Source organism: Musca autumnalis, unplaced genomic scaffold, assembly GCF_047663935.1.
Source record: "Musca autumnalis isolate F117 unplaced genomic scaffold, ASM4766393v1 scaffold_1, whole genome shotgun sequence".
Classification (NCBI taxonomy): Eukaryota; Metazoa; Arthropoda; class Insecta; order Diptera; family Muscidae; genus Musca; species Musca autumnalis.
The window spans coordinates 172,330,661-172,348,588 of NW_027411644.1; the positions used below are offsets into that span (position 1 = coordinate 172,330,661).

Below are 17,928 nucleotides of genomic sequence, written 5' to 3' on the forward strand. Positions count from 1 at the left end.
TATTATGCAAAAACTGGCATAATTATTTAGCCATTATCTTTACCGTTTTCTCTTGCAGATATTTAGATGAAAATCGAATTGAAAGTATTTCTGGAAATCTTTTTACACCGGGAAATGTGCTAAATACTCTGTAAGTATGTACTTCTTAGTTGTAATACACTACATCAGATATATGTACGTTTATGCATTTAGCTCCTAGATTCTAATCAAAACAAAACCTTTAAAATTCTTTACAATTCCAGAATTCTTTCGGGTAACCGTATAGAACATTTAGATGACAATAACTTTCAAAATTTGGGTGAGTTAATCGAGTTGTAAGTATAGATTGACTTTGTAAACAGGATATTTATTTTACTAAGCATAATTTTCTCTATAGAGATTTGCGCAACAATCAAATAACTACTATAAGAGCGAAAGTTTTTGAACCTCTAATCAATTTAAAAGTTCTGTAAGTTGAGCACATCAGAAAAATATCACGCTTTTAAGTATATGCAATTTTTCAACATCTTTCTTTAAGACACCTCAATAACAACTATCTCAGCTACTTGGGCCCAATGATGTTTCCAACAATGAAAAATCTACAGACACTTTTCCTGGTGGATAATCAAATCACTCATATTGAGAAGAATACTTTTGGATTCCCTAACCTAAGATATTTGTGAGTAATGGAGAGATTTTTAAAAGAAATGAAAATATTATTACGATTTCGTTTTAGGTTTTTAACGGGAAATCAACTGACTGAAATACAAGGACAAACATTTTGTCCATTGCATCTCTTGCAAGGATTGTAAGTTATTAATTAGTAATTAATATTAAATACATATACAATTGTAACAAATACTGTGGAATACCTAAAAATCATATTAAGACTATATAAAAGCTTCAATAATTGATAATAATTCAATAATTGATAATAATTGAACCAACCGTTTCATTATGTTTTAGCGAGGTTAAATCTAGAAAGTAAAAGAGAATTAGTAGGCTTTACCGATAGCTAAATACACTCAGCATGTGAATGTAAAACTAGTATAAAGTCGTCATTATGTCCATAATGTTAGGTGCAAAGATTTTTCGACCACTGATACCCCAATTGCCTAAATTAAACAGCACTGTGCGACAACAAACAAATGACAAGGAAAACTGAGTAGATTATGAATGTAGAGCTTAAAATATGAGACGCGTGTCTCGACGTTTTTAAAGTTTACATCGGAAAGTAAATAAAGTAGGCGGGACAAGTTCCGCCCATTTCTAGTCTTTCTGAAATATTTGAGTAAAGATATCTTGGAATACTTGCATTTTAGGCATATGGTGTCTTTGGCGACTTTACTGAGGAGGAAGTGGGGCATATTTTTCTAAAAAAAATTAATCCTCATGCGGTTCATCAAAGGGGTTTTTTGTCCTATTTCGAAAATCTTTCAAAAACTCCTTTAAAATGTGATCATATCAAATCCAAATATTCTACAAAATTGTTCGTCATAAAATTGAACCATAGGTCTCACAATAAACCAAATCTGTAGATCTTATCTAATCGCCAGGAATCTCTAAAAATGAAAAACACGTTTTAGGGTTAAAGTCAGACTTCATCTGAGTTTATTCAAAATGGTCCCACAAAACATAATTTTAGAAAGATGACGTCAAAGACAAAAATATTCTTAATCAAATTTCACTATGGATCACCAAAGAAATTAAATGTCTATTTACATTATATATCATTAAAAAATATCAGTATACATTTTGCTGAAAAACATGAAAATATTTTCCATTGTTTTTAGATGACATTTTTTCCTTCTTTTTTCGAGTTGATACGTGAAAGTTATATGAAACATGGTTCTAGGTGAAAAGTGTCAAAAGATTAACAATTTTACACAAAATTTCACCATGAGTTTCTGAATAAACAATGTATGTAGTTATACTATTTTCTTAAGAAAATTAGATTACAAATTTATATATTTTAGGCTGAAATTATTTGTTTTCATTTTCGACTGTTAATTTTACATAATTCCATACTGCATCAAAATCTAGCAAAATCCTTCACTTTTTGGGAAAAAAGAAATGTTCCAAATGAAATTTTACTACGACCCAGTAAAAATTTGGTATGCACATGTCATTACTTCTTGCATTACCGGGTAATGAGTGCTCATTACACTCCGCATTATCAGGCAGTATATATAACATTTTACACATAACAAGTTACTTCCTTACTTACTACTTACTTACTAAGTAATGAGTAGACATCGGATTTTGCATATTTGCATATTTTTTATTAATAAAGATACGAAAATTCTGATTGGACCAAAATTCGTTTTGAAGAAAACTGAATGCAATGACAGGCTCATATTTTTTATTTTTTTGCATATTTGCATATTTTGCATATGCACAAAATATGCAAAAAATATACAAAATATGCAAAAAATATGCAAAATATGCAAAAAATATGCAAAATATGCAAAAAATATGGAAAATATGCAACTAATTTTTTGACGAAAGTGGTCAAATTAAATTTGGAAAGTCATCAAAAAGTGTTCTAAATTAAGTTTATTGTCGTTAAACGTCGATTTCTTAGCAGATTATTATGTTATTATTTATTATTCCGCCACAGCAATAAATCTGGACTAAAAGACTTAGAAAATTTTCTATAACCCAGCCTTCTTATTACAACATAAGTTGCTTTCTAATACAAATTTGTTCAAAAACTCAATCAGAAATGTCAAAATGAACGTATCCAAATATGTTGATGGTTTCTGCTCGGCCAAATTGTCTGACAGAATATCAAATGAGCTAGAAATTAAGACTAAGACAATATTGAATATTACATAAAATCTTTCATATTTTACTAACAACATATAACATATAAAAACATATACAGGGCAATCATGAATATTTCCCTCCGAATTTTCCGCACGGAAAATAATTTTAGAAACTCTTTTAAAATCAATATTTGTTAAAAGTTGAAAGCTACTAGATTCGCTTCATGATGGCATATTCTAGTCGAATCGACAAAAATATTCCCTTTTTGGGCATAAATATGGAAAAAAATTGTGACATTTGGGAAAGGAAACAAATTATGCACGGAATTTTACTCATGATTGCACTGATAACAATATTTTAATACCCTAAGGGTATTATGTCTTAGTGAATGAGTTTGCAACATGCAAAAGGAAACAAAATAGACCCACAGTTCCTTTTTATTATCTGCATAGATTCGCACTTATCCATCTGGCCAGGTCATTTTGAAAACAAAGTACAGGTCACATTTATAGACCAATTCGCATAAAAATTGGAGATTTTTTTGCCCTAGGGCGATCCTTGTTTATTTTGGTAAGAATCGATTCAGATTTGGATATTGCACCCATATATACAGTATAATCTCGATAATCCCTACCCCACAGGTTTCGGCTTTCAAATTGTCCGGATTAACGAATAGTAAAGAAAATAATTTATTTTCTATGATTAAATAATTCGTGGTAGTTATATAATACTCTACGTACTCTAAGTATTAAAAATAGTGAGATTTTTTTATACGTCAATCCGGACATTTTTATTGGCATTGCCCGTAATTGTTCCTTTCCTTACTTTTTACCAATTTACCATGCAACAAAACACAATTTTCCCAAATTACAGAAAACGCCAATCAGATTGTGAAAGTAGAGCTAGAAATATGACGTTTTTAAAGTATACATCAGGATGTAAGCCAAACACGGGACAGGTTTGAAATTTCATTTTTTCTGAAAATTAAGATTCCTTGAAATCTTTGCCTTTTAGGTGTATAGTGCCTTTGGCAACTTTAATGACAATATTGCGGCGAATATTTTTCTTAATATTTTATTTATATCCTAGACAACAAGACTAATGTGTTATAAAAGGTGTTATATCCTTGTACTCGACAATTTTTTCTAAATGTTGCTGAAAAATTGTATACAGCAACTCCTCCATTAAACAACTGTCCAAATTCGAAACATTTGTAATAATTAGTTCAAATTATCGAGTACACGGTCAGGTATAACCCCCTGTTTTTGTAAAATTTTTTATTCTTCTCACACGAATTGTCAAAATTTGTATATTGATTTACTCGCCTTAGCGCAAATTCAGAGCGCTGATTTCTAAATGAGGAATTCTTATATATATATATATATATGGAACTCATATACAAAAAATTAAGTCTGTATGTCACCTGAGCTATGGATGCCTAAATTATTACGAATATAGACGAACGAACAAAAATAAGTTACAAAAACTGGGGGTAAGTTAATTAATTGTATAATTTCTTTTCGACTGTGTTATCAAAATTGTTTTCCTGTAGCAGGAATGACAGAACTATATTTTTTAGCATTCCAAATGCTTTTCTAGCAGAAATATGTGAGTGGTTTTGCCATGTTAAAGATAATTCCAAGGGTTTGACTTATTTTACCACCACTACGCTATTGTGTGGTTTTTCTGAGTGATGTCATTTTGCACTAATCATTTGGTGTTCTTCACATCAATTTTAACTACATCCCACTTTAAATAAAACTTGTTGCTTTTAAAATTTGAAAACAACAAAACCCGACATTAAGCTGAAATTATTTTACAACAATAAAATAATACACATCTCAACACAACTGCCAAAAGTGAATCTAAAAATAATGCATTACTTTTCGCCTAGGAGTGAACATTTCCCAATTCTGCATTAAGCGGTTGTATGCTTACAATATACATATAAAATTATGTATTTTTAGTGCATTAAACTAAAACCATGTCATCAATATTAAAGCGGCAGTTAGAGCGTTTTTCCAAAGAAGCTTTTTGACCACAAATATAGGACTAAACACTATAAAATATATTCAAATCAAATATGTGGATATTCAAAAAGTATACTTCTAATTATAGTTATATTCCAGAACCTGGAATCGTAAATGGTACTTTAGTACTTTTTCCCATTTTGCGCTAAAAAACGAACCCTTTTTCCAAAAACTAGAAAAAATTGAGCTTTTATCTAAACAAAAATAGCGATGACTAACTCCAGCTCCTTTGTTTTTCTGCTAGACAATTTTAGCCGATTAGAATCTATCATCATATTTGGAAATGTTGATTTTGACATTTCTGATTGAGTTTTTGAAATTTTTCCATTATCTATCTACATTTGTATAGGAAGCAAATTATGTTGTAATAGGAATGCTGGGTTATTTGACATTTTCTCACCTTGTGAAAACTGATTTAAGTCTTGTTAGTCTAGATTTATTGCTGTGGCGGAATATCTGGAGAGTCTCAATAACATAATAATCTGCAAAAAACTATGTTAAATGTCAAAAAACTTAATTTTGAATGCTTTTTTGATGATTTTCCACATATAATTGACGATTTTTGTCAAAAAAACACTTGCATATTTAGCATATTTTTTGCATATTTTTTGCATATATTTTGCATATTTTTTGCATATATTTTGCATATTTTTTGCATATTTTTGATATGACCGCAAATATCGAAAAATTGACCCTCAAAACGCCTAGATCCAAAATTTGAGTCCAATCGGATAAGAAATAAAAAACATGCTAAAATCCGATGTCTAGTAATGAGTATGGTGGCACAGAGCTAGTGTGTCCGACTACAAATTCTACAAATTCTAGAGTTGTGTGTTCAAAGCTCAGCGTCGGCATGGGTGTTTTTTGTTTACAAAATTACAAAAACATGTTGATGTACATGGATGAGTTAAACCAATCCTTGTTGTTCGTGCGAGTGGACTAGTGTGTAGTGTGTTTGGCTACAAATCAGAAGTTCGTGTGTTCAAAACTAGCAGGTATCGAATGAAAAAGAAAAAAAAAACAAACAAAAAAATGTGTAGTGTTGAATTTGAATATAATTTCACCTCAGTTTTTTATTTTCTAAAAATAGAACTATGCTTTTTAACTTCTTTTCGACTGCCGGTATGTGGTTAAGTATGTACTTAAAAAACATATTTAAGGAAGTACTTCATTCCTATGACATCCCCATGTAAAAATAATGACGTTTACGGTATATTTGTAAGTAGTTACTACTGCTAAATTTTACTGAATAAAGTCATTACTTAGTAATGATTTTTTTTTTTGCTGGGGAGTCTCAAAATAAAAGAAATCTGTAAGCATAACATATAACATTCTTAGAAGCCCTTGTTTTTGATATTGGGTATAGGGCCATATTTTACAATTTTTATCCAGATTGTCGTTGTGATTGGACACTATAATTATCATATTGATGGTTTTTCGTTATGAATTCATACAGATGATATAGAAAACCCAGATCGGACAGATTATAATCTAATTTAAAAAAATGTCTTCAACCAGGTATCAAGGTGGTACCTTTATATGAGGCCTATATCATAGTGTGGACCTATCTTGACAATTTTAGGTGGAAAAGTTTTGTAACTGCAGGGAATCTCAAATGTCAAATTACGGGTAGTTTCGTCAAACAATCCAACTAAGACCCTTCAAATACCGAAAATCGGCAGGTACCATTTTATGGAGGCTATACCAAAACATGGACCTATTTTGACGATTTTTAATGAAGAAGTTTCGTGACCACTGAGAACCTCAAATGTCGAATTACATCTAGTTCCAATAAATATTTTAGCTAAAACCCTCAAATTACCGAAAATCGGAAGGTACCGTTTTATGGAGGCTATACCAAAACATGGACCTATGTTGACTACTTTTAATGAAGAAGTTTCGTAACCACTGGGAGTCTCAAATGTCAAATTACAGCTAGTTCTATTAAAAATTGTAGCTAAAACCCTCAAAGTACCGAAAATCACGAGGTACCGTTTTATGGAGGGTATACCAAAACATGGACCTATGTTGACGATTTTTAATGAAGAAGTTTCGTGACCACTGGGAGTCTCAAATGTCAAATTACAGCTAGTTTTATTAAAAATTGTAGCTCCTCAAAGTACCGAAAATCGGAAGGTACCGTTTTATGGAAGCTATACCAAAACATGGACCTATGTGTGACCATAATTTTTGGAATATAAGTTTTTTGCTCAGGAATGTCAAATTATAGCTCAACTGAAGAATATATGGGAATTTCTCAGTGAAATGTGACACTTTTTCAGAAAGTGGTTTTCGATTTCCTTTATTTTTTGCTGCAGTGATGCAGCTCATCAGCAAAACATTTTAGTATATTTTCAGATTTGTTTTGACTGACAGTTCCAGAGATATCGCGCCATAAAAAAGTCGAAATCTGTAAAAACTATATGCAAAGAAATACTCATAACTTCTTAAATATTGGTCCAATTTGAAAACATCTTTTATGTATTTTTTGTTGTTTTATCAGCTATTTAATAAAAAATAAAAAAAGTTGTACAGTGGTCTTGGATGCAATTTTTGTGATTTAATATTTAAAATTAATTTTTAACAATGGCTGACCGCTTCGATTTCCTTGATTTTTTTTTTTTTTTTTGGTATAAAACTACGATTAATTACAAAGTTTTTAAGCCCTATTTGGGATTAGAATGATTACTATTTTTTCTTATGTTTTTAAAATTTGTCAACACAATTTTTCCTTTATACCTTTGTGCAAAATTTCTATATGCTATGCTATATTTTTGGATATAAGGATACATATTTATCATTCCCTATATACTTTATAGGATCGCAAATGATTATTTCAATTCGTTACAAACGGAGAAACAAACTTAATATACATATCCTCCATACTGTGGTAGAGGGTATAAGAACAATAACACGAGTAGTGGAGAAGTTTTGGATGTTTCCCGAGTACATGTTTAGCCGTTTGTAGGGTAGTTATCATAAAGAGTGGGTCCAATTATACATATCACTGACAGACGAAATCACCACAGTATACACCAAAAAGAAAAAAAAAAACAAGTAGAACGGCGTTAAGTTAGGGCTAGTCAAAATTGTTATACCCTTTACTTACTTACTTAGCTGGCCCATTACAGCTTGTCATCTCTTCTTCCACTTGTTTGCTCTATCGAAGCCTTGGCCTGCCAGTTCTGTGTGCACCACCATGTGGGACGTGTTTATACGCCTTTTTAGCGGGTTCATCAAAGATCATTCTTATGATATGGCCTAGCCAACTTTTTTGAAATTACATGGGTAAAAATGTGTGTTTTACCATACCGTTTCCCATATAAATTATAGCTTATTCACACAAATGGACATTTTTTAATATATGAGTTTTTATAAGAGTTTTATGAAAACCCAAAGAGGCATTTTTTCAATTTTTTCAAAAAATGCAAAAGGCACTTATTCTTTTCATGCAATTTTAATATGAAAGAAGTGCTTTTTTTGAAGTTTTCAAAATTATGTTTTTTTTTATTTTTCGTGCATATTTCAAAAGTGAGTTCCGTACATTTCCGTGTTAAGATACTCGTATATAGGGTCTGAAAGTTTGGAGTCTCCTCTGTTCGCAAAGCCATAAAACAGCTGCGGAAACGTGCGGTCTTCGAAGAAATTCAAGTTTTTTTAAATGACTTCGGAAATTCATTTAATTGCATTTTCCAAAGTGGAAGGTAAACGCGGCAATGAACGCCATTGTTGACTTTTGAATAAATGGTCTCACGTATTCTAACAAATGATGATTTCTGTTAAATTAATAATCCACTCGCAATTTTTTATAGTTTTGATCTGTAAATGTTGGTGATTTATATATAGTGCAACATTTTTGGATGCTGTGGTACAAGTACCAATATATGTACGTTAAAAATTGTAATGCAGTTCCAACATGAACTTTGTCTGAGAGACATTATTAATAAAATTAATGGTACAGACCTGTTAAATAGACCAATAAACATTATAACTACAAATGAAAACAAAAAATTATTGACATTTTACTCCTTAATGGATGTGTAGGGTTGTGGGGCTTCACCCAGAAATGGACCTATGTTGACAGATTTTATGTGAGGAGGATGTTTATTCGCTAATATCTTAAAATTTACATTTGCATCAAAATCGGTTGCAATTTTTGTCTTCAACATTTAAAATACCTAACATGAAGGGGCTATACCAAAAATGCGTATCTACGATGATATTATTACGCACAGTGGTTTTCTATCTACGAAGAACATAAAATGCCAATATACAACCAAATACATTGGAAAATGTGTCTGTAACATTTAAAAATGAATGTAAAAGGTAAAAACGGCAGCCGGCGTTACATGAATGCTACGGGAAACCGCGGGCCTATGTGGCCCAATTAGAGCCCCACACTATCCACTTATATAAGATACATTTTTGCAAAATTTTAGGAATCTACGCTCTTTCCTTTAAAAGTTATTAGTAAAGTTCCACTAAAGTGTTCATATTTCGCACTGTGCGGTGCCGAGGTAGATGAAGTCTTTTTTATACCCTTTACCTAAAGTAAGATTCGATAATTCTCATTCAATACGTCAAGGTTTATTTGTAAAAACATCTAGATACGGGAGGTACCGTCATATGGTGTATCCAAAATGTTTGCTAGAGAATTTTTTGACCACTTCGAACCTTAAATGAAATCGGGTGGTGCGGTTATATGGGGACTATGCCAAAACATGGATATATGTCGACCATTTTTGGTAGAGAAGTTTCTTGACAACTTCCAACCTTAATTGCTGATTCGGCATTAATATGAGGCAAAAACCGTCAAAATACCTCAAATCGGATCGTTATATGGGGTCTATACCAAAACGTGGACCTCTGTCCACAATTTTTGGACGTTTTTTGACCACTTCGAACCTTAAAAGCCAAATTATAGCTAATTCGGTCAGAGAATTTAAATAAAAACGTCAAAATACCTGAAATCGGTTGGTGCCTTTATATGGGGGCTATAACAACACGTGGACCGATAAAGCCCATCTTCGAACTTAACTTGTCTACAAACAAAAGACGGACCATTATTGAGAAAAGTATGGGTATAACGTTGTAACAAAGTCTACAAAAACGTTAGTGCGAAAGGTGTCCATATCTCAGGCCGACAGAGATGTACCCTCAGTCTGTGGGGATTGAAATACGTTTTTTGCAAAACAAAAAACCTATGTATTTAGGTGGTTTTCAAATTTTTTGGCTCAAAAATTTGCGGGGATAGGAGTGGACCTATAAGCACCACCTTAGAATTCCATCTAATATTCGAAGAAATATTACGATATCCAAAGTGTAGATGAACGCAGTATTCGAGCTCTCCTCTCCTATTGTGCCATCGAGGTTTTTTACAATTTTCGGGCTGTTTTCTCAAGAAGTATAGACTTGCCTCTGAAAGAAACTTTTACTGTCGTAATTGAGGCATTGAATGCAAGTTGCTTCAACAAAAATCAAAGTGATTCGAGAGCTGGTGTTAAAGTGAAGTTATCCAAAATTTTGTGTGGGAGGTACCCTAAGGAGTGGACAAATATAGTCCATATTCGAACCTGATCTATGTCTGGTAGATATATTAGGATGTGTAAAGTATGGACAAAATCGTTCACTCCCATCAAGAGTTATCGTGCGAACAATAGTTCCGAACATTTTTGAACTTTTGTGGGAGAGGTACCTGAAGAAGTCGACCGATATGGCTTATCTTCGAACTTAAACTAAGTTTGCATTAAATATTACGAAGGCCACATTTTGGACCGAATCGGCAGATCACTTCGAGAGTTATCTTGCGCTCCAACCACTACACATGGTGTCATAGAGGTTTTTTGCACCTTTCAGGCTATTTTCTCAGGAAGTATGGACATGCCCTTGATGAAACTTGTACCGTCATATGGGGGGCAGTGAATACAACTTGCCCCGACAAAAATTAAAGCGATTCGAGAGCAGGTCCTAAAGTCAACTTTTCCGAAATTTTGTGTGAGAGGTACCCGATGGAGTGGGCCGATTGAGTCTATACTGAAACATTATCTAAGTCTGGTACACATTCTACGATGGGCAAAGTATGGACCAAATCGGTTGATCCGTTCGAGAGTTATCGTGCGCTCCAGCCAGACAGACAGACGGACGGACGGACATGGCTAAATCAACTCCAAGTTGTCTGAAACACATTTCTCCCAAACATACTTAGGGTCTAAAACCATTATTTCGATGAGGCACATTTTGCGCATATGAAAGTGTATATACCCTCGTCAGCATAAATGGCGAACTACTACCCAGCAAAAATCCTCATTACAAACCTCCTTTCCCACCTATTATTTTAACAAGGGCATGTCGCGCGAAATATCTGGTTATTTTGTAACCACTGAAATAAGTAGTGAGAATCTACTCAGTATCTACTTATTTCAGTGGTTACAAAATAACCAGAAACTTCGCGCGACATGCCCTTGTTAAAATAATGGGTGGGAAAGGAGGTTTGTAATGAGGATTTTTGCTGGGTAGTAGTTCCCCTAGTTTCAGAGTGTTCACCAATCACAGTTTCAGAGAACTGCACAATCCTTCTGATGCGTGAGTAGCGGAAAAGACATTCCGGGATATCATCATTGCTGCAGCCACTTTTTATACAAGTACCTGCAGGTCGAATACCCTAAGTGAGACCAAATTTCCCAGCAGAGACGGGTGGATTACCAAATGAGCGTAATGAGCTTCGTCGAGCCAGTGACCTCAAAGTCAGGGAATTTACACTGAAAGTTAATTTATTTATTTTTATTTGTAGACATTTAAATAACAATAGGCTGCGAAAATTCGATGTTCATGCATTTGATTGTTTGGAGAATCTGACATCACTTTTTCTAAACGACAATGATTTCCAGTCTTTGGATAATAGAACTTTAAAGAACTTGACCAATTTGGAGTACATGTAAGTGCAATCGTGCTCAATAAATCGCATGGATGTAGTAGTAAATACCACTCTTTCTCAGATACTTTTCATGGTTCCATTTGTGCCACGCTGCTCGACATGTACGTGTATGTGAGCCTCATGGTGATGGTATTAGTAGTTTCTATAATTTATTGGATAATTCCATTTTAAGAGGAAGGTTGGTGAGCATCCAATTGCTTTGTATCACTGCATTATTTCTAATTTTTGTTTGTTTTCTCTTTCTCTTCCTCTCTCTCTTCAGTGTCTGGGCCATGGCTATTATTGCCATTTTCGGCAACATCCTGGTCTTGGTCGGTCGTTATTTTTTCAAGAAAACTCGGAGTAATGCTGAGCATTCGTTGTATTTGAAACACTTGGCTGGAAGTGATCTGCTTATGGGTATTTACTTGGGAATTATCGCCTGCGCGGATATTAGCTTTCGTGGAAATTATTTATTCCATGAGGCGTCATGGCGTCGCAGTAGATTGTGTGCGTTTTCAGGTAGGTGTTATTCCTTAATTTGTGGATAATTTGCCTAATGTAAATCCACATTACAGGGTTCCTGAATACATTTAGCTGTCAGTCATCTACTCTTATGTTGACACTGGTCACATGGGACCGTTTGATGTCGGTTGTAAGACCGCTGCAGGCAAAGGATAATCGTCGGAAGAGGTAAGTCTCAAGATTATATTACTTACTTGTATCTATAACAGTCATTTTTTGTGTGGACCTGACCCTGCTTCATAAGCTTATTGATCTAGGGACTCTCACGTTTGTCCGCGAAACACATCTCTAGATCATTAATTTCTCGGATTACTTGTCTTGACCGAAAAATATGTCACTAAATGGTAATGGTAAGCACATGCGCCGTGGGCTGTGAATGACCGGGTTCGATTCCCAGACGGGCAAAAACATCATGCTTTCCAACGGTGACAAACGGTGTGTCATAAGACACCCAATTCGGACTTGGCGATAAATAGTAGGTCCCATATCATTGAGATAATACGAATCGGCGTGCACTGATTGATATGAGAGGAGTCTCCCGTGTCCCTTAGGGGATAATTAAGTCGGGCAAGATTTTTGCCGCCTCAGGGAAATTATCTATTAATGACATTAAACAACACCATGTTTCAGTTCATAGAGCAGCAGGACGAAGTGCCAAATCTGGTTATTGAAATTCCCTTATAGTCACATCGTAGTCATGGGGATTCCATTTAATGGCCATCTTTGATATGCTTTGAAATTTTTTTCATAAAAAGTGGTCAATCCTACTCAATTTCCTAAGCTTCTGGAATTAGTTGAGTAGGTTTTACAGCGCAGTTTAAAAGCTGTCGTGAGGGCATGTGCCGCAAGCCGGGCGGTTGTTTTGCACGGCGTCCTCAATCCTTGTCCTATAGGAATTTAGACAGCAGCGTAGTTGAGCCAAAACTGATCTTGTTTGTTGTGGTAGATGAATCTCCTAAGCTGCGATAGATGGGTGATGTACTCCAGGGACCGCATTCACACGATTGTTGTGAAGGCATCTGTGACTGTATCTGTGTGAATGCTATCCACACAAGCTTGATGATCTTGCTGGTATACGGATTGTCTCTTGTAACGTTGGGCCTCCCTTACTAGATCATGAAGATCTCTCCTGACGTGCATGCCATATCATCCATACGGTGATTACGATGGCTCTCACGGTAACACCCCCGCAAGTACTGCAACGAGATCATGCCATTATGTTGCTGTACTGGAAGAATCTTTGTCCCTTCATGTAGATGGTCCACTGAAAACATAAGGAGGCACCCTGTTGCAGTTCTCAAGGAGTTGGTCAAATCAGTCAAATAGGATAAAAAGGTACAATAAACCGCGTACGATCTCAATGTCGTCTGGAGGGGTGGAATAGAAGAACGGTAGAGATTGAACAGTTTTGGAGATATCACCCCGCCTTGGGGAAACTCCTGTTTCATTTTACCGGGCATCGACTTTTTGCCTCTTTATTTCAACTAACACCAAGGTCCACACATGTAATTGATTGATTGATGTTTCGAACTTGTCCGGAAGGTAATCTGCTCGATGTCCTCAAACAGCGTGAAGTGGTTGACTGTATCAGTGGCTTTTGATAAGTCGGGCGCCACCAACACTGTCCTGTCGCACTGGTTGTTCTGATTGAGACCTCGGCTAATATGTGTGGAAATAGGAGCGTTGTTGTCCTACTCTGCTGCTTATTTCGGACTTTCAAGAATTTGCTACAGGCGACAAAAGCGAAACCGATCTGTACGACTCACCTTTCCGACATCCTTGCTTGGGCTCAGAAGCGGGACTACCCTGCCCATTTTCCAGACTTCGAGACGATATGGGGGGTTAGCGACAGGTTGAGAACATTGGTGAGATACTCAATTCTTGACTCATCCAACTGCTGACCATGGAGATACCAACATTGCCTAAGTATTTGGATGATTTTCCTGATGGAATTCATTCATTGTTGTGGTGCCTCCTCGGCAAGTAGAGATCTAATGTGACGTAGTACTCTACTCTTCGTGCTGTCACTCCCGGGGTGCTCGACAAAGTTTCGATTAAAACAACTTGCTCACCTCTTTAGATCAGTTGGTGATCCGGGTCAGTTAAACGTGACTGAGGTCCTATCTTGTTCTTTCCAGGATTCGAGATTGACTTAATCTTAACCGTTACCCATAATTCACCCATTTCGGCTCTAATTCTATATCTCTTCCGATGATTTAACCACTTGTTCCGCTTATGCTTACCGACCAACCTGTTAACTTCCAGTGTCAGCTCCCTGACTCTGGGCTCACTGGGCTTGACTCGACGAACCTCATTACGCTCATTTGGCTGTGCTGGAAAATTTGGTCTCTCTTCGGGCGTTCGATCAGCCGGTACATATAATGAGCGGCTGCAGCAGTTATGATATCTTGGACGTCCTCTCTGCTACCCGAACATCAGAAGGGTTGGACAGATCTCTGAAGTGGTGGTTAGTGAACTCTCTGAAACTGGGTCAATTAGCTTCCCCATGATTGAGGAAAGTGCGACGTCCAGAGGTGATAAAATCGGGTGGTCTGCTGATGGAGACAATTAAGGGGAGATGGTCTGACACGAGAGAAGCGACGGGTTACAAGTTGACACGATGGTTATATCTGGCGAACTGTGACAATCTCCGCTATTTCTGGTGGGGGAGCCATCAGAGGCTGTGTAAAACGAAGAAATATCAATCTGCTCTGCCAGTGCCATACCCCTCTGGTCATTGCGGAGGACCGAGTGCCACATCTCAGGCCGAACTTTTTATACCCTCCACCGTAAATTATATAGGAACCAGATTTGAGCCATTTCCTTTGGATTATGTGGCTAAAACCTTCGAAATCAGAAGGTACCGTTTTATGGGGCCTATACCAAAACATGGACCCTAGTCGACAAGTTGCGGTGGAGAAGTTTTGTGACCATTGGGAACTTCAAATTCTAAATTACAGGTAGTTCGATAAAAATATATAAAATATAAAATATTCTCAAAATACCTCCAATCGGGAGGTATTGTTATATGGCGGATATACCAAAACATGGACCCACTTTGACAATTTTTGGGAGATTTTTTTTACCCCCGGGAACTTCAAATGTCAAACTATAGTTAGTTCGGACAAAAAATGCAGCTAAAATCCTCAAAATACCTACAATTCGGAGGTACCGCTATATGAAATGTCAAATTACAGGTAGTTCGGATCAAAGAATGTAGTTAAAATCTTCAAAATACCTAAAATCCGAAGGTATTGTTATATAGGGGCTTTATATAAAACGTGGTCCGATATAGTCCATATTCGAACTTAACCTACCTATGGAAAAAACACACTCGGGTCCAAAAATATGGCGTTCTAGTTCAATTATTGAGGACGCCTGAGTGATTTCAACAGAGGAACATGGCTATATCGACCTAGACTTTTAACCCGATCAAGAATATTTTTATATTCGGTCAAAAATGTAGGGTAGAACCTCAAAATACCTAAAATCGGCAGGTACCGTTCTATGGGGGTTATACCAAAATATGTACCTATGTTGACAATTTTTGGGGGGAGAAGTTTTGTGACCCCTGGGTCCCTCAAATGTCAAATTACAGCTAGTTCGGACCAAAAAAATGCAGCTAAAACCCTCAAAATACCGCAAATGGGAGATACTTCTTTATGGGGACTAGACCAAAACCTGGACCCACATTGACATTTTTGGGGTGTGAAGGTTTGTGATCACTGGGACCCTCAAATATCAAATTACAGTTAGTTCGCAGCAAAAATGCAGCTAAAATCCTGAAAATACCTAAAATCAGGAGATATCGTTATGTGGGACCGATGTAGCCCATATTCGAAAATGTGGCGTTCTAGCTCAATTATTGCGGACGCCTGAGTGATTACAACAGAGTGACATGGCTATATCGACCGAGACTTTTATCCTGATCAAGAATATATATACTTTATGATTATTTCGATGAGAACCAAACACACAAAATTAATATATTCTCCATACTATGGTGGAGAGTATAAAACGATCACATGATAAGCTTTCGCCCAGCTTGATTCTGTGTTAAAATGTCTCCAATGTAACTGTGTAACCTCACCCTAAATAATTTATTTTCTCTTACAGAATTATTTTACGACTTCTGGCATTGTGGAGTGTGTCCTTTGTGTTGGCTGCAGCCCCACTATTTCCTCTGAAATATTTTGGATCTCATTTTTATGGTACAAATGGTGTGTGCCTATCACTTCTTATACACGATCCGTTTGCTAAGGTAAGAAAAACGACGATGTCAATTTATCGGGTACTTATGATAAAACATTCTTTTGCAGGGTTGGGAGTACTCTGCCATCCTCTTCATTTTTGTAAACACATTCTCATTGTGTTTTATTCTAATTTCTTATTTGAGAATGCTACAAGCCATACGTGTTTCGGGTGATGCGATGCGTAGTACACTGAGTGGCCGGGGAAATATGGTGGGAACAAGGTAATTCTGAAACTTATTTACATTTTTAGCAAATAGTCTGGTATCTTGCAACTTCTTGCTGGAAGGAATTTCTCCAGCAAGAATTTGTAAGTTCTCAGTGAAGAAATGTAAACAAAGCGTGTTGACAGACAACTTTCAGTAACAAATTGTACAAATTGTTGCAAACTTTTATGTTACCAGATAGGCCTAATAAATATTAAAAACCTTTTGTTATTTTCCAGATTTGCTATAATAATAGCCACTGATTGCGCCTGTTGGGTACCGGTAATTGTAGTAAAAATATTGGCATTATCAGGTATGTATGATGGGAACATAATAAGAGGTTAGAAATAAAATATGTATTTTGTTTTTCAATTTTAGGAATTTCCATATCACCCTCTCTGTACGGTTGGTTGGCGGTTTTAGTTTTACCCGTTAATTCAGCTTTAAACCCGATTCTCTACACCTTGACAACGGCTGTTTTCAAACAACAACTTTGTCGTTTTTGCCATGCTCTACCGAAGTATGCCGTTTTCTTGAATCGTACCCACTCACAATTAACATTTGAATCGGCCAGCACCAGTTTGGGTCAATATGCTAGCGCAAAATCGAATTCGGGACGTAAAAGGTGTTCAAATCGTCGTATAAGCTATGTATAAGAGAATGAGAGAGAGAGAGAGAGAGAAAGTGATAGTGAAGGAGAAACAAGTGTATATAGCTTTTATAAGGCCCGAATCTCAGCTTGTTTTGATTATCGTGATATCTGGCGAAGTTAGTTTTATGTACTGATCGGACTTAAACATTCTTGTAAAAGACTATGCAATTGGAATTTTTAAAGTGTATATAATTTCTAAGTTTTATTTAAAATTTATTTCAATTCAAAAATAAAAAACTATGGTTAAATTATTCCGACCGCATGGGAAATGGTTCAAGCCCCTCCAACTATTAAAGGGTTTTTGGATGGTGTTTTATCTTTGCTTTGATGGAGTATTCAAGGATAACATATCCAAATTTTTTATTAGGTGGCACTTTGAAGTTTTGGGCAACGTAGGGGATGAATGATACCAATCAACGGCCCTTACCAGCTTTAACATGGCAAAGCACAGGATTAATATTAGTTCCTCTTTCATCTCAAGTAGACACTGACGTCACCTGGAGAGCTGTCTTTAACAGGTAGTGACCTAAATTGTTTCCTTTCACAATTTTAGGTGGAAACATTTTTCGACCAAGGATACCTAAAATGCCTAAATTATCTAATC

At 35.7% G+C, this 17,928-nt stretch overlaps 1 protein-coding gene across 1 annotated transcript in view; it reads left to right on the forward strand.

The window, feature by feature from the left end:
* Positions 1 to 17,575, forward strand: part of Lgr4 (Leucine-rich repeat-containing G protein-coupled receptor 4) — a 41,302-nt gene extending 23,727 nt beyond the window's left edge. The window contains exons 6-18 of the mRNA XM_073958937.1: positions 59 to 130; positions 243 to 314; positions 377 to 448; positions 518 to 658; positions 716 to 787; positions 11,569 to 11,712; positions 11,774 to 11,890; positions 11,975 to 12,213; positions 12,270 to 12,384; positions 16,333 to 16,477; positions 16,536 to 16,690; positions 16,912 to 16,985; positions 17,051 to 17,575. Coding sequence (XP_073815038.1) covers positions 59 to 130; positions 243 to 314; positions 377 to 448; positions 518 to 658; positions 716 to 787; positions 11,569 to 11,712; positions 11,774 to 11,890; positions 11,975 to 12,213; positions 12,270 to 12,384; positions 16,333 to 16,477; positions 16,536 to 16,690; positions 16,912 to 16,985; positions 17,051 to 17,328 — 1,696 coding nt within the window. The 3' untranslated portion in view covers positions 17,329 to 17,575. The remainder of the gene's footprint in view (positions 1 to 58; positions 131 to 242; positions 315 to 376; positions 449 to 517; positions 659 to 715; positions 788 to 11,568; positions 11,713 to 11,773; positions 11,891 to 11,974; positions 12,214 to 12,269; positions 12,385 to 16,332; positions 16,478 to 16,535; positions 16,691 to 16,911; positions 16,986 to 17,050) is intronic.
* The last annotated feature ends 353 nt before the right edge of the window (positions 17,576 to 17,928 follow it).